Raw genomic sequence first — 26846 nt, forward strand, 5'->3', positions numbered from 1 at the left:
ATTGGACTTGAAACATTTGCTTTGCTTCTCTCTGGCAGATCTGCTGAGTTTCTCCAGCACATTCTGTTTGTTTATTACCAAATGTTCCTGGTTGGTGAAGTGGTACCTGGGATCAGATTAATGAAAACAAATTGGCAGAAAATGATCATCTTTCAAAGTTGAAATAAAAACCACCCATTTGCATTTATGATTCAGTATGTCCCAAGGTGGTTCACAGGAATGTTGTCAACCTGTATTTGATACTGAGACGCAAAGGAGATATTAGAGCAAGTGATCAGAAGTTTGATCGAAGAATTAATTTTTAAAAGGCATAATAAAGGAGGCGAGATAAGAGAGAGGGAAAAGTTTGGAATATTGTGAGCAGTTTTGGGAACCCGTGTCTAAGGAAGGATGTGCTGGCTTTGGAGTGGGTCCAGAGGAAATTTGCTAGAATGATTCCAGGGGTGAAGGGCTTGTCATATGGGGAGTGGTTGAGAATCCTGGGTTTATACTCGATGGAGTGTAGAAGGATGAGGGGAGATCTGATTGATAACTTACAGAATACTGAGACACCTGGATAGAATGGGACACGGGGAAAATGTTTTCACTAGTAGGAGATAATAGGACTTGAGGCACAGCCTCGGAGTGAAGGGGTGACCCTTTAGAACTGAGATGAGGAGAAATTTCTTCAGCCAGAGGGTGATGCATCTGTGCACCTCATTTCCACAGGAGGTTGTGGAGGCCATGTCGTTGAGTGTGTTTAAGACAGAGATAGATTAGGTTTTTGATTAGTAAGAGGATCAAAGGTAGGACAGTGGAGCTGAGAAACAAAACAGGCATGATTGATTGGAGGAGCAAACTGATAGGCCGAATGGCCTACATCTGCTCATACATCTTATGGTCTGATAGTTCAGGGAAACTTTAGGGAATTCCAGAATTTGGGCAAGGATAATGAAAGAACAACTGCTAATAGTGGAGTGATTAAAATCAGGAATGAGCAATTTGCCAGAATTGGAGGAGTGCAGGGATCTCAAAGATTTGTGTGGCTGAAAGAAGCTATAGAGATCATTGAAGGGTTTGAAAATAAACAGACAAATTTTAAAGTTGGTGCATTGTCAGAACAGCAGCCAATGTAGGTTGTTAGGTACGGGGATAATTGTTATTTGATGCAAATTAAGATACAGTCATTTGTGTTTTGGATGCATGAAAGTTTAAGAAGGATAGAAAGCAGACAGACCGGTCATTGTGATGGCTAAGCTTAGAGACAACAAAGGAATGGGTGCAGGCTTCAGCAGTAAAGAAGGGGAGGCAGGTTCAGAATTGGGCAATGCAAAAATGCTAAAATAAGAAGTTTTGGTTATGAAGATGGATAGATTATAGGATGGAGTTTGTTCCACGGGCCAAAGATAGTGACTTCAATCTTCCTCATATTCACATACAGGAATTTCTCTTCATCCCACATTCATTGTTGGACAAACAGTGTGAGAATTCTGACTCAAGAGCTGAGTATTGTCAAATATATATGTGGAACGTAAAGTCTTTCTCAAATGTTGTCAACAATGATTGAAATGTAGATGAGAAACATAAGGAGTTCAAGGATAAGGAAACACCAGAGGTCATGAGATACGAGCAAGAAGACAAGGCATTGCAGCTGATTCTCTGGCTGTGGAATCAGGCAAAGCCATTTCCAATGTTCTGAACCATGATGGAGAGACATTGGAAGAGGATGGTGTGGTCAACAGGCTGGGAAGGATGATAAGGCTTGAAGAGTAGACAGAATGAAAAGGTTTCCTCCAGCAAGAAAGCCCAAACCTGGGTGACCTAACTCGAGCCATAACTATTAAATATTTATTGATAAAGAACAGAGAGTGGTTGGACAGTGGAACCTTGGTTCCACTGTCCAACCACTCTGTTCTTTATCAATAAATACTTAATAGTTATGGCTCGAGTTAGGTCACCCAGGTTTGGGCTTTCTTGCTGGAGGAAACCCCAACGTGAGGTAGTTGGGGTAAATAGCATAAAGACATATAAGGGAAAGCATATTAAGTTCATGAGAGACATATGCCAGTAGGTTTGAATGAAACACAATGAGAGTAGATTGATGTGAACACACAGTATCTGAGTGGAATGACCTGTTCCTGTGCTTTAAATTCAATGTCATTCAGCTCAAAAATTTATTTCAAACACATTTTACTGAAAATAACAAAAATCTCTAAACAATTTATGTTGATGCAAAGTTTGCCACAACTAATCAATATGGCAGCACCTGTGCTGTTGGGCTGACGTCTGGCGACTATGAAAGAACCATGTCTGGATGTTCAGTCAGATTGGGGCACAGAATGATGCATTATGAAAATTTGGCATTCGCAGCACCACCAAGTGGGCACTTCCCATGTCTTATTGTTAATGTCTGATAGTAGTTTGATTCCTTGGTCCTGCATTTTGAGAATACTACAGAGAGGCATTAAGGAAAATGAAAAAAACCTATTTTTAAAATAGAGTTGTAAAGATTTAAATATTTTTTACGGAATTGGACAGCCTAGTTGTTATAGATGTCAGAGCACCGATCTATCAGCCAAACTTTCAGCTGGGATGGATAGATTGGTGCATCTTAGCGCCTCATCATTTCAGTCTTGTCAGTTTTGGCTGGTGAACACTGGCCGAACTGGAGTCCTGTATATGCACTAAGGACTGACTGATGAGTTATATAAAAGAACACCTGATTAGCTATTTGCAGCAATCTAGGAGCTTAACTGTCCAGCTTTTATCGACCGACCATCTTTAAATTTTTAAATCCTTCAACTCCTCTTTGTAAAACCAAGAAAAATGGCTTGAGTGGTCTAAAGTACACCAGGTAGCTGAATGACACATTCATTAATCATTCTATCTCTTGCGTATCAGCATGACAGAACTGAGCCCTCCCCACCAGCCTTCTGTCTCCAGGGAGGTTGTCACTGCTTGCTTAACAATATTTATAAGCTCCTAGAAATCACTGTATTTCTGCACTCAGGCATGTTGTGGGCCAATTAGATCATCCATTCTTTGACTGATAGCACCTAAATGGTTTATAATAATCAGCACCATTCAGATAAAATCAGCCAAACACAGTAAAAGAAGGGTGGTGTCTAATGTCTCTCCTTACTTCCTGGGATATCATTAGGAATCATTTCAAGTTGAGAATTTTAATGCAGGAAACTGTTTATCATTGGTATTGATGGACTCTGACTTGTAGAGAGGATTCTATTCTGTGAACATAGGTCCCAATGCAAGTTTAATGACACAGAACATTCATCACTTTGAGTATTGCTGAAGAAAGATGCATTTGGTGACAATTTTCATTTTGCACTCGTCTCAATATTATGCAAGAGTACCTATTCAAGGGGACAACTGGCATTTACACTGTGTGAGAGGAGAGTGCTGATTGGATGGCAAATGGACACTAATTGGTAGAAATGTTATCATGGAGAATACACCAGTCAATGCTCATTGCCAGTTAATGAAAAGGTTTAGATTTTAAACCAGGCTGGTTAACATTAATTGGTCAGCACAACACTCTGATACATGAACCAGAGAATGGCTGTTACCTATTTTGGTGAGTTGAGTCAGGTGCAATGTGTATACATGTTCATTCTGTCTGCAAAAAACAGGGCTCTGTATATTCATGTAGCTCTCAGTGGGTACATTTGCAACACACTGTGAGCCTGACTAACGATCCTAACTTAGTTATCAGTATAATTCCTCAACCATTCAGGATTATCCAGCAAATGTTGTCCAATTGCAGAATCATATCACATTCTGATGAAGCATCTTTAATTTTCCCAACATTGACTGGGATACACTTAGCGTCTGGATGGGGTAGAATTTGTAAGAAGCGTCCAGGAGAGATTTCTAGAGCAGTATGTCAATAGTTCGATGAGGAATCTAGTGTTGGGAAATGAGCCAGGGCAGGTGGTAGAAGTTGAGGTGGGGGATTTCTTTGGGAATAGTGACCACAATTCTGTAAGTTTTAGAATATTCATAGACAAAGGTGAGAGTGGTCCTAAGGGAGGAGTGCTAAACTGGGCCAAGGCCAATTATATCAAAATTAGGCAAGAGCTGGGAAACGTGGATTGGACACAGCTTTTTGAAGAGAAGTCCACATTTGATATGTGGGAGGCTTTCAAAGATAGGTTAAAAATAGTGCAGGATAGGCATGTCTCGTTGAAGGCAAAGGATGGGAAAGGCAAGATTCGTGAACCGTGGATGACAGGAGAAATCGGACGACGAGCCAAGAGGAAAAGGGAAGCATACATAAGGTCTAGGCAGCTAAAAGCAGAATAGGCCCTGGAGGAATATTGGAAGAGGAGAACCAGTCTTAAACAAGGAATCAAGCGGGCTAAAAGGGATCATGAAATAGCTTTAGCGAGGAGATTTAAGGAGAATCCCAAGGCCTTTTATTCTTATATAAGAAGCAAGTGGGTAACTAGAGAAAGGATTGATCCACTAAAGGATAATGAAAGAAGGCTGTGTGTCAAACCTGAGACAATGGATGAGATTCTGAATGATTACTTTGCATCAGTGTTCACTAAGGAGAGGGACATAATGAATGTTGAGATTAGAGATAGTAGTTTGATTAATTTGGATCATATTGACATAAGTAGGGAAGATGTGTTGGGTAGGCTAGAGGTTATTAAGGTGGACAGATTCCCAGGACCGGATTGGATCGATCCCAAGTTGCTGTGGGAGGCGAGAGAGGAAATAGCTAGGGCCCTGACAGATATCTTTGTGGCATTCCTAAACACAGGTGAGGTGCCGGAGGACTGGAGGGTTGCTAATGTTGTCCCCCTGTAAAAGAAGGGTAGTAGGGATATTCCGGGTAACTACAGACCAGTAAGCCTGACGTCAGTGGTGGGAAAGTTGCTGGAGAAGGGACTGAGGTATAGGATTTATTTATATTTAGAAAAGAATGGGCTTATCAGTGATAGGCAACATGGTTTTGTGTGGGGGAGATCGTGCCTTACCAACTTAATAGAGTTATTTAAGGAAGTAGGAATATACTTAAGAGGGAAATCAGGAGGGCAAAACAGGGACATGAGATAGCTTTGGCAAATGGAATTAAGGAGAATCCAAAGGGTTTTTACAAATATATTAAAGACAAAAGGGTAACTAGGGAGTGAATAGGGCCCCTCAAAGATCAGGAAGGCGGCCTTTGTGTGGAGCCACAGAAAATGGGGGTCTTACTAAATGAATATTTTGCATCAGTATTTACTGTGGAAAAAGATATGGAAGATATAGACTGTAGGGAAATAGATGGTGACATCTTGCAAAATGTCCAGATTACAGAGGAGGAAGTGTTGGATGTCTTGAAACGGTTAAGGGTGGATAAATCCCCAGGACCTGATCAGGTGTAGCCAAGAACTCTGTGGGAAGCTAGAGAAGTGATTGCTGTGCCTCATGCTGAGATATTTGTATCATCGATTGTCACAGGTGAGGTGCCGGAAGACTGGAGGTTGGCAAATGTGGTGCCACTGTTTAAGGAGGGTGGTAAAGACAAGCCAGGGAACTATAGACTGGTGAGTCTGACCTCGGTGGTGGGCGAGTTGTTGGAGGGAATCCTGAGGGACAGGATGTACATGTATTTGGAAAGGCAAGGACTGATTAGGGACAGTCAACATGGCTTTGTGCTTGGGAAATCATGTCTGACAAACTTGATTGAGTTTTTTGAAGAGGTAACAAAGGAGATTGATGAGAGCAGAGCAGTAGATGTGATCTATGGACTTCAGTAAGGCTTTTGACAAGGTTCCCCAATGGGAGACTGATTAGCAAGGTTCGATCTCATGGAATACAGAGAGAACTAGCCACTTGGATACAGAACAGGCTCAAAGGTAGAAGACAGAGGGTAGTGGTGGAGGGTTATTTTTCAGACTGGAGGCCTGTGACCAAGGAGTGCCACAAGGATCGGTGCCATCCTCTACTTTGTCATTTACATAAATGATTTGGATGCGAGCATAAGAGGTACAGTTAGTAAGTTTGCAGATGACACCAAAATTGGAGGTAGAGTGGACAGCGAAGAGGGTTACCTCAGATTACAACAGGATCTGGACCAGATGGGCCAACGGGCTGAGAAGTGGCAGATGGAGTTTAATTCAGATAAATGTGAGGTGCTGCATTTTAGGAAAGCAAATCTTAGCAGGACTTATACACTTAATGGTAAGGTCCTAGGGAGTGTTGCTGAACAAAGAGACCTTGGAGTGCAGGTTCATTGCTCCTTGAAAGTGGAGTCGCAGGTAGATAGGATAGTGAAGAAGGCATTTGGTATGCTTTCCTTTATTGGTCAGAGTATTGAGTACAGGAGTTGGGAGGTCATGTTGCTGCTGTACAGGACATTGGTTAGGCCACTGTTGAAATATTGCATGTAATTCTGGTCTCCTTCCTACTAGAAAGATGTTGTGAAACTTGAAAGGGTTTAGGGTGAGAGGGGAGTTTGCACGTTCTCCCTGGAGTTTGCACGTTCTCCCCGTGTCTGCGTGGGTTTCCTCCGGGTGCTCCGGTTTCCTCCCACAGTCCAAAGATGTGCAGGTCAGGTGAATTGGCCATGCTAAATTGCCCGTAGTGTTAGGTAAGGGGTAAATGTAGAGGTATGGGTGGGTTGCGCTTCGGCGGGGCGGTGTGGACTTGTTGGGCCGAAGGGCCTGTTTCCACACTGTATGTAATCTAATCTAATCTAATCTAAAAAAACCTAAGGGGCAACCTTTTCATGCAGAGGGTGGTACGTGTATGGAATGAGCTGCCAGAGGATGTGGTGGAGACTGGTACAATTGCAACATTTAAGAGGCATTTGAATGGGTATATGAATAGGAAGGGTTTGGAGGGATATGGGCCAGGTGCTGGGAGGTGTACTAGATTGGGTTGGGATATCTAGTCGGCATGGACGGGTTGGACCGAAGGGTCTGTTTCCATGCTGTACATCTCTATGACTCTATGACTATAAGTGACCCAGTTGATGTCATATACATGGACTTTAATAAGGCATTTGATAAGGTTCCCTGTGGTAAACTAATAGAGAAAGTGAAGTCACATGGTGTGCAGGGTGTTATAGCTAGGTGGATAAAGAACTGGTTGAGCAATAGGAGACAGAGAGTAGTAGTTGAAGGGAGTTTCTCAAAATGGAGAAAGGTGACCAGTGGTGTTCCACAGGGATCAGTGCTGGGGCCACTGTTGTTTGTGATATATATAAATGATCTGGAAGAGGGCACTGCTGATATGATCAGCAAGTTTGCAGGTGACACGAAGATTAGTAGAGTAGCAGAAAGCATAAGGAACTGTCAAATAATACAGGAGAATATAGACAGATTGGAGAGTTGGGCGGAGAAGTGGCAGATGGCGTTCAATCCAGACAAATGTGAGGTGATGCATTTTGGCAATCTCATTCTAGAGTGAATTATACAGTGAACGGAAGGGCCTTGGGAAAGGTTGATGAGCAGAGAGATCTGGGAGTGCAGGTCCATTGTACTCTGAAAGTTGCTGCACGGGTGGATAGAGTGGTCAAGGGGGCATATGGTCTGCTTGCCTTCATCAGACGGGGTATTGAGTATAAGAGCTGCAAGTCATGTTAAAATTGTACACGACATTGGTTTGGCCGCATTTAGAGTACTATGTACAGTTCTCGTCGCCACATTACGAAAAGAATGTGGACGCTTTGGAGAGGGTGCAGAGAAGGTTTACGAGGATGTTGCCTGGTATGGAACATGCTAACTATGAAGAGAGGTTGAGTAGGTTAGGTTTGTTTTCATTAGAAAAAAGGAGATTGAGGGGGGACCTGATTGGGATCTACAAAATCATGAATGGAGTAGACAGGGTAGATAGAGATAAGCTTTTTCCCTCGGGTGAAGGATTCAATAACAAGAGGTCACGCTTTCAAGGTGATAGGTGAAAAGGGGGATACTTTACACAAAGGGTGGTGGATGTCTGGAACGTGTTGCCAGCAGAGGTAGTAGAGGCAGGCACGGTAGATTCATTTAAGATGCGTCTGGACAGATGCATGAGTAGGTGGGGAGCATAGGGATACAGATGCTTAGGAATTGGGCAACAGGTTTAGACAGTAGATTTGGATCGGCTCAGGCTTGGAGGGCCGAAGGGCCTGTTCCTGGGCTGTACATTTTCTTTGTTCTTTGTTTTGTTCTTTGAAGGAGAGACAATTCTGAGAACCACAGCTCAGCAAGTTTAGCGAAGAGATCAGTACCCTAACACTTACACTGCAGTTATTCATTTGCTCAGTTCCATATTAATACAGATCAAATTATATTTATGCCTTCAACTCCTGTTTTTGTTGAATTGATGAGCAGATTCACCCGAAAAGCATCAGAGCTAAAAACCAGAGTTTAAAATGATTGAAATGTTTTGTTAGGGCAGAAATGGAGAAACTGTTTTCCTTGGTGGGAGATTCAAGGGCATAGATTTAAATGGGTGATGTCAGAAAGTACATATTGAGGCAAAGTGTAGAGGAAATCTGAATTCTTATTCCAGAAAGTTGATGAGGCTAGGTCTGTTGTAAATTTTAAATGGAGAGTGATACATTTTGTGAGATAAGGGTATTAAGGGTGGTGGAGAAAAACTATAAGACACAAGGGCAGAAGTAGACAGTGGCTCAGTGGTTAGTACTGCTGCCTCACAGCGCCAGAGACCCAGGTTCGATTCCAGCCTCGGGCGACTGCCTGTGTGAAGTTTGCACGTTCTCCCTGTGTCTGCATGGGTTTCCTGCGGGTGCTCTGGTTTCCTCCCACAATCCGAAGATGTGAAGGCCAGGGAAATTGGCCATGCTAAATTACCCATAGTTTTAGGTGCATTAGTCAGAGGGAAATGGTCTGGGTGGGTTAGTCTTCGGAGGGTCGGTGTGGACTTGTTGGGCCAAAGGGTCTCTTTCCACACTGTAGAGGAATCTAGGCCATTTACCCCATCAAGCCTCCTCCACCATTCAGTGAAATGGTGATTGATCCGATAATCCTCAACTCCTCTTGGCTGCCTTTTTCCTGTCACCCTTGATTCCATTACTTATTTAAAAATTGTCTATCTCAGCCTTGAATATATTTAACAACCCAGCTTCTATAGCCCTTTGAGGAAAAGAATTCTGCAGATTCACAACCTCTGAGAGAAGAAATTCCTTCTCATCTCTGTCCTAAATGGGCGATCCCTCACTCTGAAATTACACTGTCAGTCTTCGATGTTCCCACAGGGGAAGGAGAAGCACAGCAATGGTGTCCTTGGACACCAGTTGCTGAAAGTCAGCATGCAAGTAAAGAAGGCAAATGGTCTGTTGGCTTTCATGACAAGGGTATTTGAGTGAAAGAGCAGGGATGACCTGGAGTATTGTGCTTCAATTACCATAAAGAGTGATAACCTTTAAAAGGAAATCCAAACTTTCAATGAATAGCTGGAAAGGGTCAGAACAAGATGGCATATTAAGACATCTACTGTAATAAACAAAGCAAAAGTAATATCAACTTAACACCGTTATTGTAGTCAACTTACGTTTTAAATGCAGAAAGCTTTCTCCATTATTTTCAAGGTAAATAAAAATCCTTTTGTTATAGCTGTGCTTCATCCTATCCCTCAGTTCAGTTCTCTTCCAACAAACTCACAGCAACTTTTAGCTCCAAGAGATGCTCTCTGTGGGTTTTCCAAGAGATGCTCTCTTTAGCTCAAGCTAGGTGAGTCTGTCAGTCATGTTGTAAACCCTCAGGAATTTAAGTTTTTCAAAGTGACTATTTTCTTCCCAACTGCACTTCTGTGCAGTGAACCAGACTTGCTGCCTCTTGGTGCTCTGTTTCCTTTTCACAGATCCTGGTAGATTGACTGGTCTGTGACTATCGGAGGAGTCTTTGGGAAAGCATTTTAATCAATCAATGAATTGACTTCCAACATACTCTTTCCTCTCAAACCCCATCTCAAATGTCAACCTGTTTTACATAGATCTTGCATCCATGTAAAAGTATTAGTTAGCTATCTATTATACACCTCGTTCTATTCTCTTTTAGAACTAAATAGACAGTTAAAATATAAACATTTACAAACCTGACATTCTTAACACCTTGGAGCTTTAGAAACTAACAGTTTATCGATTGTCAGCATACCTCCACCAAATACAACACCAATATTTAACAGTTAGTATGCTAACTGGCATCTTTAGAGAGTAAATAACTTTCTGGACCACCCTACTATGAGGGACCTTATCATAGAGTATAGAACAGTACAGCACAGGTACAGACCAATCAACCTCTGTGTTTACGCTGACCATAATGCCATTCTGATCTCATCCCAACTGCCTGCACATGGTCCAAATCTGGCTATTCCCTGCCTGTTCATATGTGTGTCTAAATGCCCCTTAAAATTTGTTATCATATCTGCTTTTACCACCTCCCTTGGCAGCAAGTTCCAGGCATCAACCACTCTCTTTGTAAATAAACCTTACCTTGCATATCTCCTTTAGACTTCCTCAATCTCACCTTAAATCTATGCCCCCAAGTATTTGATATTTCCTCCCTGGGAGAAAGACTCTGACTATCCACTCCATCCATGCCTCTCACAATTTTAGATACTTCTATCAGGTTGCCCTCTCAGCCTGCGACGTTCTAGCAGAAGCAATCCAAGTTTGGCCAACCTCTCCTTATAGCAAATACACTCCAATCCAGGTAACATCCTGATAAGCCTCTTTTGCACCCTCTCAAAAACCTCCACATCCTTCCTATAGTGTGGTGACCAAAACCACACGCAGTACTTCAGATGTGACCTGACTAAACTTTTCTACATGACTTGGAGAAAGTGAGGACTGCAGATGCTGAAGGTCAAAGTCATAAAGTGTGGTGCTGGAAAAGCACAGCAGGTCAGACAGCATCCGAGGAGCAGGAGAATCGACATTTCGGTATAAGCCCTTCATCAGCCCTGAATATTCCTGATGAACAGCTTAAGCCCAAAACATCGACTCTCCTGCTCCTTGGATGCTGCCTGACCTGCTGTGCTTTTCCAGCGCCACACTTTATGACTTTTTTTACATGACTTGCCAATTTTTATACTCAATGCCCCAACCGATGAAGGTAAGCATGCCGAAAGTCTTGTTTGAATATTTGAATTTGTCACAAGTAAAACCCAGAGTAAAATCATTTTGAGTCATCAGACGTTTAAAGGAGTGGAACTTCATTTAATTCAAGGTTACTGAACTTGATACAAAATGGATGTATAGGATTGATTGTGTTGCAGTAGTTAAGAATTATGGATAAATGGGTTATTGCTTTCATTTCCAGGCTGAGATTATCTATCATTGTGAGCTCACTGGACTGACAACTTCAGTAGGGCGCAGTTTGTTAAACTTCATTGCAAAGCCCCACACAGAATATAAAACACTGGAGGCGTGCAGGTTCATAGCTTCCTTGAAAGTGGAGTCGCAGGTCGATAGGATAGTGAAGAAGGCGTTTGGTATGCTTTCTTTTATTGGCCAGAGTATTGAGTGCAGGAGTTGGGAGGTCACGTTGCGACTGCACAGGACATTGGTTAGGCCACTGTTGGAATATTGCGTGCAATTCTGGTCTGCTTCCTATCGGAAAGATGCTGTGAAACTTGAAAGGGTTCAGAAAAGATTTACAAGAATGTTGCCAGGGTTGGAGGATTTGAGCTATAGGGAGAGGCTGAACAGGCTGGGGATGTTTTCCCTGGAGCATCAGAGGGGTGACTTTACAGACGTTTACAAAATTATGAGGGGCATAGATAGGATAAATAGACAAAGTCTTTTCCCTGGGGTCGAGGAGTCCAGAACTAGAGGGCATAGGTTTAGGGTGAGAGGGGAAAGATGGAAAAGAGACCTAAGCGGAAACTTTTTCACATAGAGGGTGGTACGTGTATGGAATGAGCTGCCAGTGAAGTGGTGGAGGCTGGTACAATTGCAACATTTACGAGGCATTTGGATAGGTATATGAATAGGAAGGGTATGGAGGGATATGGGTCGGGGGCTGGCAGGTGGGACTAGATTGGTTTGGGATATCTGGTCGGCATGGACGGGTTGGACCGATGGATTTGTTTCCATGCTGTACATCTCTATGACTCTGTGACTCTGAGTGCCACAGGTCTCAATGTTCTACCTTAACACACAGATCAGGCTGGTTACATCTTCGATCTGAACTCTGGGCTAACTCCAGCAACAAGTGGGACATAGCAACACATCTCAGCGGCCTTCAGTTTGAAGGAGAGGAAGGAAAGGAAACAGTCAGGTTTCACATTTTAAATTACATGGTGGTTAGAATTAGTAAAGGATTTCCTGTCAGTGAGGCTTTTGTGAAATTCTGAAGGGCAGTTAATTTCACTGTGTTCGAATCAGAGTGAAGTGCAAGGAGAGGTGTACAAGGGGAAAGATGTAATGTTTATTTGTACAATTAGCTTCCAGTGGGCCATTCCTTTCTCAAACCACACCTCCATGGCAACATAATTTCCATATCTGGTATCCAGGTGGAAATATTAATTCTCTATCCATTACACTCACAATTACATTTTGTCTTAAAATTAAATAGATGGTCAATTTACAAACCTGATATTGTAAAAGGTATGGACCAGGAGTTAATTGAGCTCACATTCACTGTTTAGAAACCACATTTAGAATTGTTGCCAAACAATGACTTCAGAGGAAGACAAAATTCAAATGAGGAGAGGGGAAAATCATTGCTAACAAGCCATGGATAACAAGCCAAATCAGATTGGAGAGATTAGATTAGATTCCCTACAGTGTGGAAACAGCCCTTCGGCCAACAAGTCCACACCGACCCTCTGAAGAGTAACCCACCCAGACCCATTACCCTGTGACTAACACATCTAATCTATGGGCAATTTAGCATGGCCAGTTCACCTAACCTGCACATCTTTGGACTGGGGGAGGAAACCGGAGCACCCGGAGAAAACGCACACAGACACAGGGAGAATGTGCAAACTCCACACAGACAGTTGCCCAAGGCTGGCATTGAACCTGGGACCCTGGTGCTGTGAGGCAGCAGTGTTAACCACTGAGCCACCGTGCTGCCCACATTGATTACTCCAATCCAGATTTAGATCCTTGCTAAATTTCAACTATGCAGATGCAGAGAATCTCAGCAGGTCTGGTTGCACTGTGGAGAGAAATAGAATTAACATTTTGAGTTTGGTACAGCTTCTTCATAACAGTTTTGGAGAAGAGTCAAACTAAACAAGAAACATTAACTCTGTTTTTCTCTCTCTCCCCAGATGCTGCCAGACGTGCAGAGCTTCTCCAGTGTGCTCTGTGTGTGTCAGATTTCCAGCATCTGTAGTATTTTGCTTTAATCAATTATGGCAATATCTGTATAATCAACTAGGAGACAGTGAGGACTGCAAATGCTGGAGATCAGACTCAAAGAGTGTGGTGCTGGAAGAACACAGCCATTGAGGCATTCCTGATGAAGGGCTTATGCCCGCAACTTCGATTCTCCTGCTCCTTGGATGCTGCCTGTCTGGCTGTGCTTTTCCAGCACCACACTCTTCGACTCCGATACCTGTATAATATCTGGTTAATCAACCACAATCTGCACAATATTCTCAGATCACCAGCATTCCCTTTACAATACCCTTTACAATAATATCAAAATCATCAGAGGAATGATGAACTTGACTAATTGGTAACACTCCCTGAGTCTGAAGCTTGGGGGCCTAAGCTTTTGAAAGTTTCTGATGGAGTGGATACAGAGAGAATGTTTGTTCCCTTATGGAGTCAAATTTAACTAAAAGCCATCAATACTAGTTATAATTGAATCCAAGGAGGAATTCTGTAGAAACCTTTACACCCAAAGAGTTATGACAATGTGGAATTCACTATCGCAAGGAGTAGTTGCAGCAAATAGTGCAGGAATATTTAAGGGGAAGCTAAACTAACATTTGATGAAGAAGGGAATAGAAGATGGCAGATATAAATCAGGAAAGGTGGGAAGTGTTTGAGTGCAGCACAAATACTGCTTTGGGGTGGTTGGGCTGAACGACCTGTTTCACTGCTGTATACTGTGTATGAAATCCTATAACTAGAACTAATGCTTAAATACAGTATTGAAGAAGTGTGAGATTCTCAGAGGCCGTCATTTTGATAAGACGTTAAACTGAGGCTTTGCCTGCCCGTTCAGTTGAATATGTACCAAAACCTCTGACAGCGCAATTGAAAGAAGAGCAAGGAAGTTCTTCCAGTATCCTGGCCAAATTTCAGCTTTCAACCAACACCAGAAACAGAGTGATAACTCACCTCGTTTACTGAGTGCAACATCTTATTGTTAACAAATTAGCTCTTACACATTCAAAGGGAATTAATTAGAATGATGTTTTTCACAACATCCTAATGCATGATGTTTTATAATGCAGTATTAGGTGCATGTTCATTCTAAATTTTATTACAAGTAAATTATCTGAATTTTAACTGGTTGGATTAACACAGATAAAGTATAAAAGCAATATGGAGGATGGAGAAGAGAATGGTTATCCAAAACAAAAGGTTTTACATTTACATAAAGCCTTTTGTGATAACAGGGTATCACAGAGTGCTTTACTTTGAAATGAAGCAATTGTTCTAATGTAGGATTGTAATTGATAATTTGTACAAAACTAGCTCCTGCAAACATCACTGAAATACAACCAGATAGTTTGTTGTAGTGTCTTTGAGTGAGTGATAAATATTCACCAGGACACTTGCGATAACTCTTCCTGCTCTTCTTCAGAATTGTTTTGCAGAATCATTTCTGTTCTTGCTAGAAGGCATAAAGTGTTGTGTTCTGATACCTCATCCATCGGGCAGCAGCATCTTTAGCAGTGGAATATGTGTCAGGTCTTAGGCTGGAACTTGAACCCATCACTATCTGACACAGGAACAAATATGCTACCAACAAAGCCACTGCTAATGCCTAAGTCAGGATTTTTACCTTAGTCAAAATTGCATTGGAATCTTGGAGTCCAGTCCACATTTCTTCGAGATCCTAGTTTCATTGGCGGGGTAAAGGGGTGGATTGTGATTTACATACATTGGAAATGCAAACCCAACAGGGTTATTAGGCTCGCTTCCTGCAGTGTATGACCCACATTTTTAAACAGTAAATGTAGATTCTCTTAAAGATGGATAAGGTCTGTCACGCCATCACATTATTTAAATTTTTACAAAAGCTTGCTATGTCACACATTTGAAAAGAACTAGTGCTTTCAATTCCAATCGCTGTTGCTCAACATAACTCTAAGTGCTATCGTTAAGATGATGTTGAAATGCCAGTGTTGGACTGGGGTGGACAAAAGCAGAAGTCACCCAACACCAGGTTATAGTTCAACAGGTTTATTTGAAATTTCAAATAATCCAGTTGTACAGTAACCTGGAGTCACATGACTTTATCATTATGATGTCATTACTGCTGGATTGTTCCATAACTTGGACTTAAAATGGTTGAACGGACTTTTATGAATGAGTGTTTTATTTTTGATATAGTGAAGTCTGGAAAAGATACTTCGAACTCAGTTTGATTTCGTTTCAGCATGGCTCCTGAGCTTGGCATCTGCCTGTGCCATATAGGGTGCAAGAGCAAAATATAGTAGATGGGAGAGCATGAGTTGGCACTCAGTTGGCATGGGGCTGTTAAGAACTAAAGGGAAAACTGAGGAGCATGGGTTGCCTTTGAGTGTCTGAGGGTGGCTAGACTGGCATGGTTTGCCATGGAACTGAATTGCATGGGCAAATGGGTAGGGAGGGGGTGAGGGGTCAGAGTCAGAGTTAGCAGGCTGACCTGCATTTATTCGTGGGTGGGGCTTTTACCCAGTTTAGCTCAGCATGCAGCAGCTGCTGCAGGTAGTGTTTCTGGCAAAGGTAGGTCCAAGCTGAAAATGTGTTGCTAGAAAAGCGCAGCAGGTCAGGCAGCATCCAAGGAGCAGGAAAATCGACGTTTCGGGCGTGAGCACTTCTTCAGGCTCATGCCCGAAACGTCGATTCTCCTGCTCCTTGGATGCTGCCTGACCTGCTGCGCTTTTCCAGCAACACATTTTCAGCTCTGATCTCCAGCATCTGCAGTCCTCACTTTCTCCCCAAAGGTAGGTCCAACCCCAACACACATTAGATCGCATTATTTGGTTATGTTTTCCCAAGGCGGATGCAGCAGACAGGATATTTTGAGGTTCTGTCTAACTGTCCCTGGAATTTGAGGCTCTAATGATCCACTGCACACATGCTTTGAGTTATACTTCTGCAATATTATTTGTTTCTGGAATGGGATGTTACTTTCACATTGTGTATCACTGCAAATTAGAATTCCTCCTTATAGACTAGAATTATAGAATCCCTACTGTACAGAAGCAGGCCCCTTGGCCCATCGAGTCCACACTGAGCCTTCAAAGAGCATCCCACATATACCCACCCGTTCCTGCAACCCTGCATTTCCCGTGGCTAATTCACCTAACCTGTACATCTTTTGACTGTGGGAGGAAACCTACATAGATACGAGGAGAACATGCATATTCCACACAGTTGCCAATGGTGGAATCAAACCCAGGTCCCTGACACTGTGAAGCAGCAATGCTAACTAGTGAGCCACCAAGTCATATTTATTTCATTTCTTGTGTTTGCAAACTTATATAATTTTCACAGTTACAGTTTTATATTATGTACAATTTCCTAAGTACTCACTGTATGTCATAATAATGCTTCCTCCTCTCAATATGGTACGTGCAACATTAGACCTCAGACAGTAAGTTCTAATTAGGACCTCATTTATGTGCTACCTACACACACAATAAAGGTTGTTGTATTTCCAGAATAGGTACTTAGGAAAAGGGAATGAATTTAAATAGACTCAGCACAATCAGTTGCTATAGAAAGCTATGAAGCTGCAGAAGATAATTAAATATTCTGCACACTTAATGAAAGGAAAATTAGCTTTTTTCCCCCTTTTTAACATTCTGAATACATTGCAATCTCCCGAAAGAATTATTGTACAAAGCTTTAAAGGGAAGCAGTATACTGCATGAATAGGAATTAATAGTTGATTAATGAGGAAATCTGCTGGGACACTTTGAATATGGTTTAATTCAATTTTCAATCTTGTATACATAGTCATATTGTCATTCAATACTACATTGGTTTTCAACATTGCAAAAGAAGTTTTCACCATTTGTCGAGCTGTGGTGAAAAGATATTAAAATGTAACCAGTGAGGTAACTTTTACAGCAGGCGTAGATGTGGGCCAAATGGCCATATGAATGTGAATCACTTTCTGGTTCCATCATTTTAGGAAAGATTGATGGCAAAATTCAACAACATGTGAAAAAGTAACTATAGAACCCAACAAAAACAGAAATTACTGGAGAAACTCAGCAGGTCTGGCAGCATTGTGTAGAGAAAGCGGAGTTAACGTTACTCGGTCCATTTTGGTTATCTTACATAACTAATGATCTCAAGTTTGAGTTGGAATCCCATCATTACATTTCATAAAATTAAATGCATTTAATTAGATTTGTTTGGTATAAACGTTCTGCAACAATGATACTGACCATGAAGCCACAACATTGTCTTGAAATCTCACCTGGTTCATTAATGTCCTTAATGAAAAGAAATCTGTGATTCTTATCTGGTCTGGCCTGTATGTAACTCCAGACCGACAGAAATATAGTTGACTCTTAACAGTCCTTTGATAGGCCTATCAATTCACTCAATTGTTAAAATGATAACTCACCTCACTCTCTCAAACAAAACTTGGAAGGTACATTATGCCGAGGACATAAATACACTCAAAGGGATATAGATAGGTGAAGTGAGTGGGCAAAAATCTAGAAGAGAAGTCTCATGAGAGAAAATGTGAAATTGTCCATCCTGGCAGAAAGAATAGAAGAGAGGTAGATTATACAAAAGGTGAGAGATTGCACAGGTCTGAGATGCAAAGAGATCATGGAGCCCCGGTACATGAATTGCCAGAAGGCTCGTATGCAGGTACAGCGAGTAATGAGCTGAAAATGTGTTGCTGGAAAAGCACAGCAGGTCAGGCAGCATCCAAGGAGCAGGAGAATCGACATTTCGGGCATAAGCCCTTCTTCAGGTATCCCGATTCCTGAAGAAGGGCTCATGCCCAAAACATCGATTCTCCTGCTCCTTGGATGCTGCCTGACCTGCTGCGCTTTTCCAGCAACACATTTTCAGGGCGGCACGGTGGCACAGTGGTTAGCACTGCTGCCTCACAGCGCCAGAGACCTGGGTTCAATTCCCGCCTCAGGCGACTGACTGTGTGGAGTTTGCACGTTCTCCCCGTGTCTGCGTGGGTTTCCTCCGGGTGATCCGGTTTCCTCCCACAGTCCAAAGATGTGCAGGTCAGGTGAATTGGCCATACTAAATTGCCCGTAGAGTTAGGTAAGGGGTAAATGTAGGGGTATGGGTGGGTTTCGCTTCGGCGGGTCGGTGTGGACTTGTTGGGCCGAAGGGCCTGTTTCCACACTGTAATCTAATCTAATCTAATCTAATCTAATCTAATCTAATCTAATCTAATCTCCAGCATCTGCAGTCCTCATTTTCTCCTACAGCGAGTAATGAGAAAAGTTAAAGAATGTTATTGTTTATTGGATACAAAACAATGGAAGTTATGCAGGGCTCTGTGAGATTACATCCACGATGCTGGGAACTGTATTGGTCTCCTTATTTAAGGAAGGATGAAATTATATTGGAAACTGTTCAGAGAAGGACAGCACCACATCTCCCCGTGACCTTGAATCGAAAGGACGTGGTGAATGATGGTCAGAAGAGAGGGTCGACAACAAGAGTAGGTGGGGGCTTCCAACAGGTAACCCCCCCCCCCCCCCATTGCTGAGCCCCTAGATTGGAAACTGACTGCCTTTGAATGAAGAAATCTCTTCCCCAGGAGCCTGCAATAAAACATGTCCCAGGGTTTCCTTGTCATATTTCCCACAGGGTGACTGTCCCTGACTGTTAATGCAGGCGGCAGTATGGTGAGTTCCTTAAGAGCTCATTACACCCTCACTTAAGGGCCTCCATTGACAGTAGGCCAGGTTAGCTTTCTACTGGCCGCCTCACCAGAGGTGTAGAAACCTGTCAGCTGATTAATTCCTCCAATGTCATCAAACGTGCCACAAAGTGGGGCAGAAGAGTCAGGAATGTGCAGATTCTGTCAGATTGGTTCTTTAAGCAAGTAGTGGCTCTTGTAAGTATTCCAACTTTCTTGCCACACTTGATAACATCCCAAATGTTATAAAGGATAAGCATGTCCAGTGACTCGCTGTGACAAGTGTCCAAGGTGATTTGTATGTTAAAAATAAATATACTGCGCAGCTGTTAGAGACATTCAGCCAATGATGTCGTTTTCAGTAAAAACAATACCTCTGGCTTTGTTTCCAATGAATGATATGACCTGGAGGTTTTGATTGGATTACCACCCAGTAACTCACAGCTGGTCAGTATCGTCACTAAGAAGTGTTGGCAAGTCAAGATTTTTTCTGACATCCTGGTTTCTGGGTCAGTCATTTTTAAGCTTCAGTGGTGGCTTCTTTGGGCCACACATGGTGTGAACGTTGGGCCCAGGATTCAATCTTTCATCTTAACTCTAATCCTCCTGCTCCTTCTGCTTTGAACAGTGGTTTAGGCAGCCAAGGCAGCTGGTTACTGAAACTTTAACCACACGGACAGCAGAAGAATTCCCTGAATCCTGAGCCAAGAAAGAAATAATGTGGATCGCAAACCACATTGTTCAGTGTTGACAGTTCTGTTCTTTGCCACAGTTCTGATGAGGAGTCATGCTAGAATTGAAAAGTGAATTCTGTTTCTTTCTCTACAGTTGCTGCCAGACCTGCTGAGTTTCTCCAACATTTTCTGTTTGTTCCAGAGTTCCAGCATCCACAGTACTTTGTTTTTATAATGGACTGCATACAGTATTCCCAATGTTGAGCCAGTATAGGTGTGCAAGTTGGGAGAAAGCTTCTGTGAGCTTGAGCTTATCAAAAACTAGTCTGTCCTGCTCTTCAGATGCTGCTTGGCCTGCTGTGCTTTTCCAGCGCCACACTTTTTGACTCTTGACTCTCCAGCATCTGCAGTCCTAACTTTCTCTCTGGTCTGTTCATATGCCAGGTTGCATTCATCATGCCAGAATATACTTTGGTTTCCCAGTTACCAATGTCTTGATTTCAAATTTCTCATCCATGATTACAGGTCACTCCATGGTTCAGGAAGGCAGTTCACCGCTTCAAGGGCAGCTAGAGACAGGGAATAAATTCTGGTCCAGTCAGCGATGCCCACATCCATGCTCAAATAAATAGAAAGCCTTTCCAATCTCCTGCAACCCTCCAGCTCCACCAGATCTTGGTGCAACTCCAATTGTGGCATCTTGCACATTCCTGAATCGAATAAGCCTGTCATTGGTGGACGTACTTTCAATACGTTTCCAAGTTTTCTGAAAATTGTTTGATGAAAAAAACTGTTTCAGTATTTGTAGACAAAAGTGCTTGAGGGCCATAGCTGGATTCCCAATCCGCACCAGATTAGCTGTTTGGAAAAATGACAAAGAAATGTGTTTCAGTAGATAATGATAGCTGATCATCTTTACTGCCACTGATGAATAATTGGTTTAATATTTCTCTTTGACAGGGATACATGAGGCCTCTGAAGCAGCCAGAGAATTCCTGTATCTGTGACCTGGCCCTTGTAGATGATATGTTTTTCCAGATTCCGGAAATCCTGGAGCACCATGAGAAGTTTCTGGAGCAAGCTCATCAATGTGTCCAGAACTGGCATGAGAAACAGAAAGTGGGAGACTTAATGATTGAAACAGTGAGTACTGTACAAAACTACATGGCTTCCAGTAAAGGACTGATTTTTGCTGAGCTAGAAAAAGAAATGGAAGGAACTTGGTTCCGCCTGGCTGGATGCCATTTACTTTATTCCAGCAGCTGTTTCTCCTTCAGATAGCAAGTCTGGAACAATGTCCAGCTGATTGTAGGGCAGTCTTGGAGAGCAGGACATGTTACACATGCAGATCATTTGATCAAAGTGCTTTGCTCCTCTGAAGACCCAGTGAGTATTTTTCAATGAAGGGGTCAACTTGACTCATTACCCTATTGACCCAAAACAGGAATCTATCAATAATGTTGTCAGTCATACTGAGACTGTTTGCCTAATATAACGGTGTGTGTGTGTGAAGTTCCAGTGTCCTTCATAATATAGTGAGATGTACATTGGTGTCAGCATTTCAAACTTAGCAGACTGAGATTCAACAAGCTTTACAAAGAGGTAGCCTTGAATACATTTTATATTGTAAATTTGAAAGTAGTAGTACAAAAACAACTTACATTTCTATAGGGCCTTAAATGCAAATAAAAGGGCTCCACAGAAGCACCAACTGAACAAAATTGATCGTAAAGGACAGATAGTTAACTAATGATTTATCTTACACCCCTGTTCTCCACAAAAAAAGTTGATATTCTTCAAAAGCTTTTGCACTTAGCCAGAGATTCTGTAAACTTTTATGTTGTCTCGACCAGGCTGTTTTTCTAACATAATATTTTATCCTTAAAAGGTTGATAATAGTGAAATACATATTGAAAAGCAGCATACCATTAAATAGAATTGGTTCACATGACTGGATCAATGTGATTTTGTTCAAGATTATGATATTATCTGAACTCTACAGTCATATTAATAATCTTTAACATTCTAGATTAAATATAACTGCTTTTCTGTATTGCAAAAAAACCTTTTTACCAAGGAAGATGCACTTTATCTCATGACCTGACTGGGGATAATAAATGTGGAAAAATAGAGAAGAGAATGATCTTTATTGAGAGGCATTGGAGATTAGGGAAAATAACAGAAAATGCTGAAGATGTTCACAGTAAGATTCAGGCTTCCTTTTCTCTTTTTCTTCCCTCTGAAAGGTTTATATTTCTGAAGGGTGTTTATTTCATTTTTCAAAATAAAGATGAACCTGTACATCACTGCACCTGTTTCAACTCAACAAAATAGGTGACAGCCTTGGTTCATTTCTCAGGGGAGAAAGTGAGGACTGCAGATGCTGGAAATCAGAGCTGAAAATGTGTTGCTGGAAAAGCGCAGCAGGTCAGGCAGCATCCAGGGAACAGCAGAATCGACGTTTCGGGCATAAGCTCTTCTTCCTGAAGAAGGGCTTATGCCCGAAACGTCGATTCTCCTGTTCCCCGGATGCTGCCTGACCTGCTGCGCTTTTCCACCATCACATTTTCAGCTCATTTCTCAGGGCAATGCTATGACCAATCAGAGTCAGGCACCCTGCTTTAACATTTAATGAAGATTGGCTTTTGGCTGTCAGTCACCATCTAATATTCTCAACTTGCATGGCAACGTTTCTCCCAATCAGTTTCCACTTGCCAAGCAATCAGCGCTTTCCCTTCATACAGTACAAATGTTGTTTTCTCGAAAATTGTCCTGATGAGTTCAAACCAAAAAGCTTCAACATAGTGTTTTTGTTTGCAGCAATACTGAAAAATGCCTATGTAAAATTTCATCCCAGCTGTGGTTGTACTCCAGTGTATTGGGTTCACGTAGGCAGTTTAATTGCAAATGTCATTATGATATCAAGGGATAAAAGGATGAGAGAGGCAAGCAGTGGTGAAATTGATTGGTAGTTATATTTGTGAAAACACTGTCCTCTTCCCCCCAAGTGGTCTTGAAACGCCCATCAGCCATGATTAAATGGCGGAATGGATTTAATGGTCCGAATGGCCTTGCTTCCACTCCTATGTCTTACGGTCTCATATTGCAGTAAACTGGGAGGAACCACAAAGTTTTGGTCCTATTGAGGGCCTGGTGGAACAGTCTGATTAACATTTCTTGAGTTTGCAGCAATGAAATTCAGTTTGCATTATTATTTCTGAAAGTTAGAATGCCTGTGGAAGTTTTGCAGTCTAGTGATCTGCATTGCTGATATGAAACAGCCTCTGCCTTTAGAGTGTGTATTAATATATCTCCTGCAAGACTACCTCTACAGTTACTGGTGAACACCACCTCTTTATGTATCTGTCAAGGCAACAGGTCTGCATCATTTTCTTCAAAACACTGTCTCCAGTTTTGAGATTAATGTTGGTGCCAACACCATAAATTGAAACAGGCAGAAGCTGCATGGCAGCAGATTCAGTTTGAAAGACTTCCATTCCTTTGCTGTCAGGCCAGGATATCAAGATCTGCTAATTGAATCTACATCTGAACTCGTGGCATTTATTGTTCTTTAGGTTTTTAAACTTTGGGTCATCCTGAAATGCTGTTCCATGTTTGACTAGCCTGCGATTGGTTTATTGCAAGGGAAATACTACTGCAGCATTTGTTCTGCCAGGCTTTTTTTAAAGACCATATCTTGAAGACAGTATTTATCTCTTCCGCTATTGCTATGTTTGGGGCCAATCGCACACAAATTGACTACCATGCTTCCTACTTTACAGCACTTTCAAATACTTAATTGGCTGTAAATTGCTTTAGGACATCCTTAAGCTAGTTCTTGTTTCCTTCATCTGGAAGAATGCTGGAGAGAAGCTGTATTCCTATCTGACAGCCTGCACACATCTGTATTTCCTAATAGGTGAACAAAGCTCACTTTTATACACAGTTCAACCATGTAGGTGGCCCTCTAGCCCACAGAAGCTGGACTGGCAGATGTAGTGCCCCTCCTGGAATAAATGTTAAACAATAGCTCAGTGTCTTAGAGCAGCCATGCTTAGTACTAGAATAAGATGTGTTCGAAGTTAATGCCCAGAACCTCTTACACTGCTGATATCTTAACCTCAGCCCTGTCACCTTGGTGAAATGGTTAGGAGACGTATGTCATTTCTCCATAAGAAGGAGGAAGTAATGAAAGGCAGATCTAATCACTGAGCTACCCCGGCGGCCTGTCCAGTAGAGCAATGGAAGGAACTCACCTGTCTGCTATCCTGGTAACATATGGAATATGAAACAGAAAATGACAGGAAAAAATGTGGATTCATGTCTTATAAGAATTCAATCAGCTCATTAAATACAGCTCTCCTGCTCTAAACAAATTCATGAAAGGGAATCAAATAAATATCTGTGGTATTTGTCTGCGGTTGGCTAAAGCTGGTGTGTTATTGCCAACAGTGATGTTCAATCCAGAAGATACTTTGGAAGCCAAAGTGAAAAACTCTGGATTCTGGAAATAAAATCAAGTTGACAGTATCTGTAGAGAGAGAAATACAGTTAAAAACATGAAAAATATTAGAAATCCTATTGACAGAACCTGAACTCAATCATTAAAATCCCAATTGTCAGCCCTTCAAACATTGTATAAGACCAAAAGAGACTTCAGTAAGGCGCTCAACAAGTTTCCTCATGAGAGACTGGTTAGCAAGGTTAGATCTCATGGAATACAGGGAGGACTAGCCATTTGGATACAGAACTGGCTCAAAGGTGGATGACAGAGGGTGGTGATGGAGGGTTGTTTTTCAGACTGGAGGCCTGTGACCAGTGGAGTGCCACAAGGATCGGTGCTGGGTCCACAATTTTGTCATTTATATAAATGATTTGGAGATGAACATCAGAGGTATAGTTAGTAAGTTTGCAGATGACACCAAAATTGGAGATGTAGTGGACAGCGAAGAAGATTACCTCATTACAATAGGATCTTGATCAGATGGGCCAATGGGCTGAGAAGTGGCAGATGGAGTTTAATTCAGATAAATGCATTTTGGGAAATTAAATCTTATCAGGACTTATACACTTAATGGTAAGGTCCTAGAGAGTGTTGCTGGACAAAAAGATCTTGGAGTGCAGGTTCACAGCTCCTTGAAAGTAGAGTCGTGGGTAGAGAGAGCATTGAGTAATTGAGTATAGGAGTTGGAAGGATGTTGTGAAAATTGAAGAGGTTCAGAAGAGATTTACAAGGATGTTGCCAGGGTTGGAGGATTTGATCTATAGGGAGAGGCTGAACAGGCTGGGGCCGTTTTTTCTGAAGCGAAGGCTGAGGGGTGACCTTATAGAGGTTTATAAAATCATGAGGGGCATGGATAGGATAAATAGGCAAGGTCTTTTCCCCGAGTTGGGGAATCCAGAACTAGAGGGCATAGGTTTAGGATGAGAGGGAAAGATATAAAAAGAGATCTAAGGGGCAACCTTTTCACGCAGAGGATGGTGCATATATGGAATGGGCTGCCAGAGGAAGTGGAGGAGGCTGGTACAATTGCAATATTTAAGAGGCATCTGGATGGGTATATGAATAGGAAGGGTTTGGAGAGATAAGGGCCTAGTATTAACAGGTTACTATATCTGGTCAGCGTGGACGAGTTGGACCGAAGGGTCTGTTTCTGTGCTGTACATCTGTGACTCTAAATAAGAGCAGGAGTAGACTTTACTACTGAGTGAACTTGCTCCAACATGCAACAATATCATGGCCATACCTCTCCATCAACTTCACTTTTCTGCCCTCCATAAGAACTTATGAAATGGGAGTGGCCATGTGGCCCCTCGAGCCTGCTCTCCCTTTCTATAAGATCCTGGCTGATCTGCTTGTGACCTTGGCTCCACTTTACTGCCTATTCCCCATAATCTTTGACTCCCTTCTAAGACTGAAAACCTGCCTCTTAGCTCTTGATTCCGTACCCAAGAATCTGTTGATTTGTGTTGAATAAACTCATTGTTTGAACACCCAAAGCCTTTGAGAGACAAAATCCAAAGATTCTCAATTCTCTGAGTAAAGGTGTTTCCCTTCAATCACTCCATGTTTGACCCAAGGCTCTCATGAGGTCAGGAGCTAAGTGGTGGAACCCAAACTGGGCTTCACGGAGCAGGTTATTGCTGAGCAAGTGTCGCTTGGTAGCACTGTTGATGTCACCTTTCATTATTTTTCTGATAATTGAGAGTAGGCTGATGGTGGTGATCTATGCAATACACAGCAAAAATTCAGCCTGCAAAAACACATGACCACCAGCATCAAATTCCATTTGTTTTTAAATTTTACTTATCTTTCTTTAACTGCTCTCTTAACCCACTCAGTCATTTATTTTGCAATCCAAAAGTTCAAATTAACATAGAAAGATACTATTGCTTTTAACCTCTCAGCTTGTTATGTCTGAACACAGCATGCCAAGGCATCCCCTTGACACGGCATCTGATTTAAGCTGTGAATGGGATTGAGGAAGATGATGCCACAGCCATCATTAGAACACAGTGAGCAGCTTTGTTCCAGGACAATAACCAGCACCTTTAATTTATTACTGCCTGCAAATTTCAGCCAAGATGTTCAATAAGATCTCCACTCCTGATTGAAATCGTAACATAAAGTGAAAGTGGTCAGATCATCCCCTGGATCAGAAGATTAGGCACATTCCAGATATACTGAAGGGCATGAAACATCAATTTGAGGTATAATCTCAAAAGATAGCACATGTGGCTTGAACAGGTACAATGGGTTGTTTAGCCTCCTTCCTTCCTGTGTCATTTTACGATTCTGATTTTCGAAGAGGATAAGAAACGAGATTAAGTAACAAAATCAGAGTTTGCTGGAAAAGCTCAGCAGGTTTGGCAGCATCTGTGGAGAGAAAGCAGAGTGAACATTTCAGGCCCAGTGACCCTTTTTCAGTTCTCCAGCAATTTCTGACTTGTTTCTGATTCTAACACCCATAATTCTTTAGTTTCTTTTGAAAAAGCAATTTCTGAAGAAGGGTGACTGGACCCAAAACGTTAACTGCTTTCTCCCCACAGGTACTGCTTCTACATCGTAGAGTTTTTCCAACAATTTCTGATTTTGTTTCTGATTTACAGCATTATTTGGGGATTTTTTTTTTTTAAAAGTGCTTTCTTTAAAGCCTTACAACTTTATATCTCTATATGAGGCTGTGCAGTGTCACTGAGGACCAAC

General features: G+C 42.0%; 1 protein-coding gene across 3 annotated transcripts in view; it reads left to right on the top strand.

Moving 5' to 3' along the window:
• Nucleotides 1–26846, top strand: part of arhgef17 (Rho guanine nucleotide exchange factor (GEF) 17) — a 448495-nt gene that overhangs the window by 258526 nt on the left and 163123 nt on the right. For all 3 annotated transcript variants that reach the window (XM_043692177.2, XM_043692178.2, XM_043692179.2), the window contains exon 3: nt 20600–20782. In XM_043692177.2, coding sequence (XP_043548112.2) covers nt 20600–20782 — 183 coding nt within the window. The remainder of the gene's footprint in view (nt 1–20599; nt 20783–26846) is intronic.

The sequence above is a fragment of the Chiloscyllium plagiosum genome, unplaced genomic scaffold (assembly GCF_037043375.1).
Source record: "Chiloscyllium plagiosum isolate Xiang-an unplaced genomic scaffold, Cpla_swu_hap1 HiC_scaffold_6, whole genome shotgun sequence".
Classification (NCBI taxonomy): Eukaryota; Metazoa; Chordata; class Chondrichthyes; order Orectolobiformes; family Hemiscylliidae; genus Chiloscyllium; species Chiloscyllium plagiosum.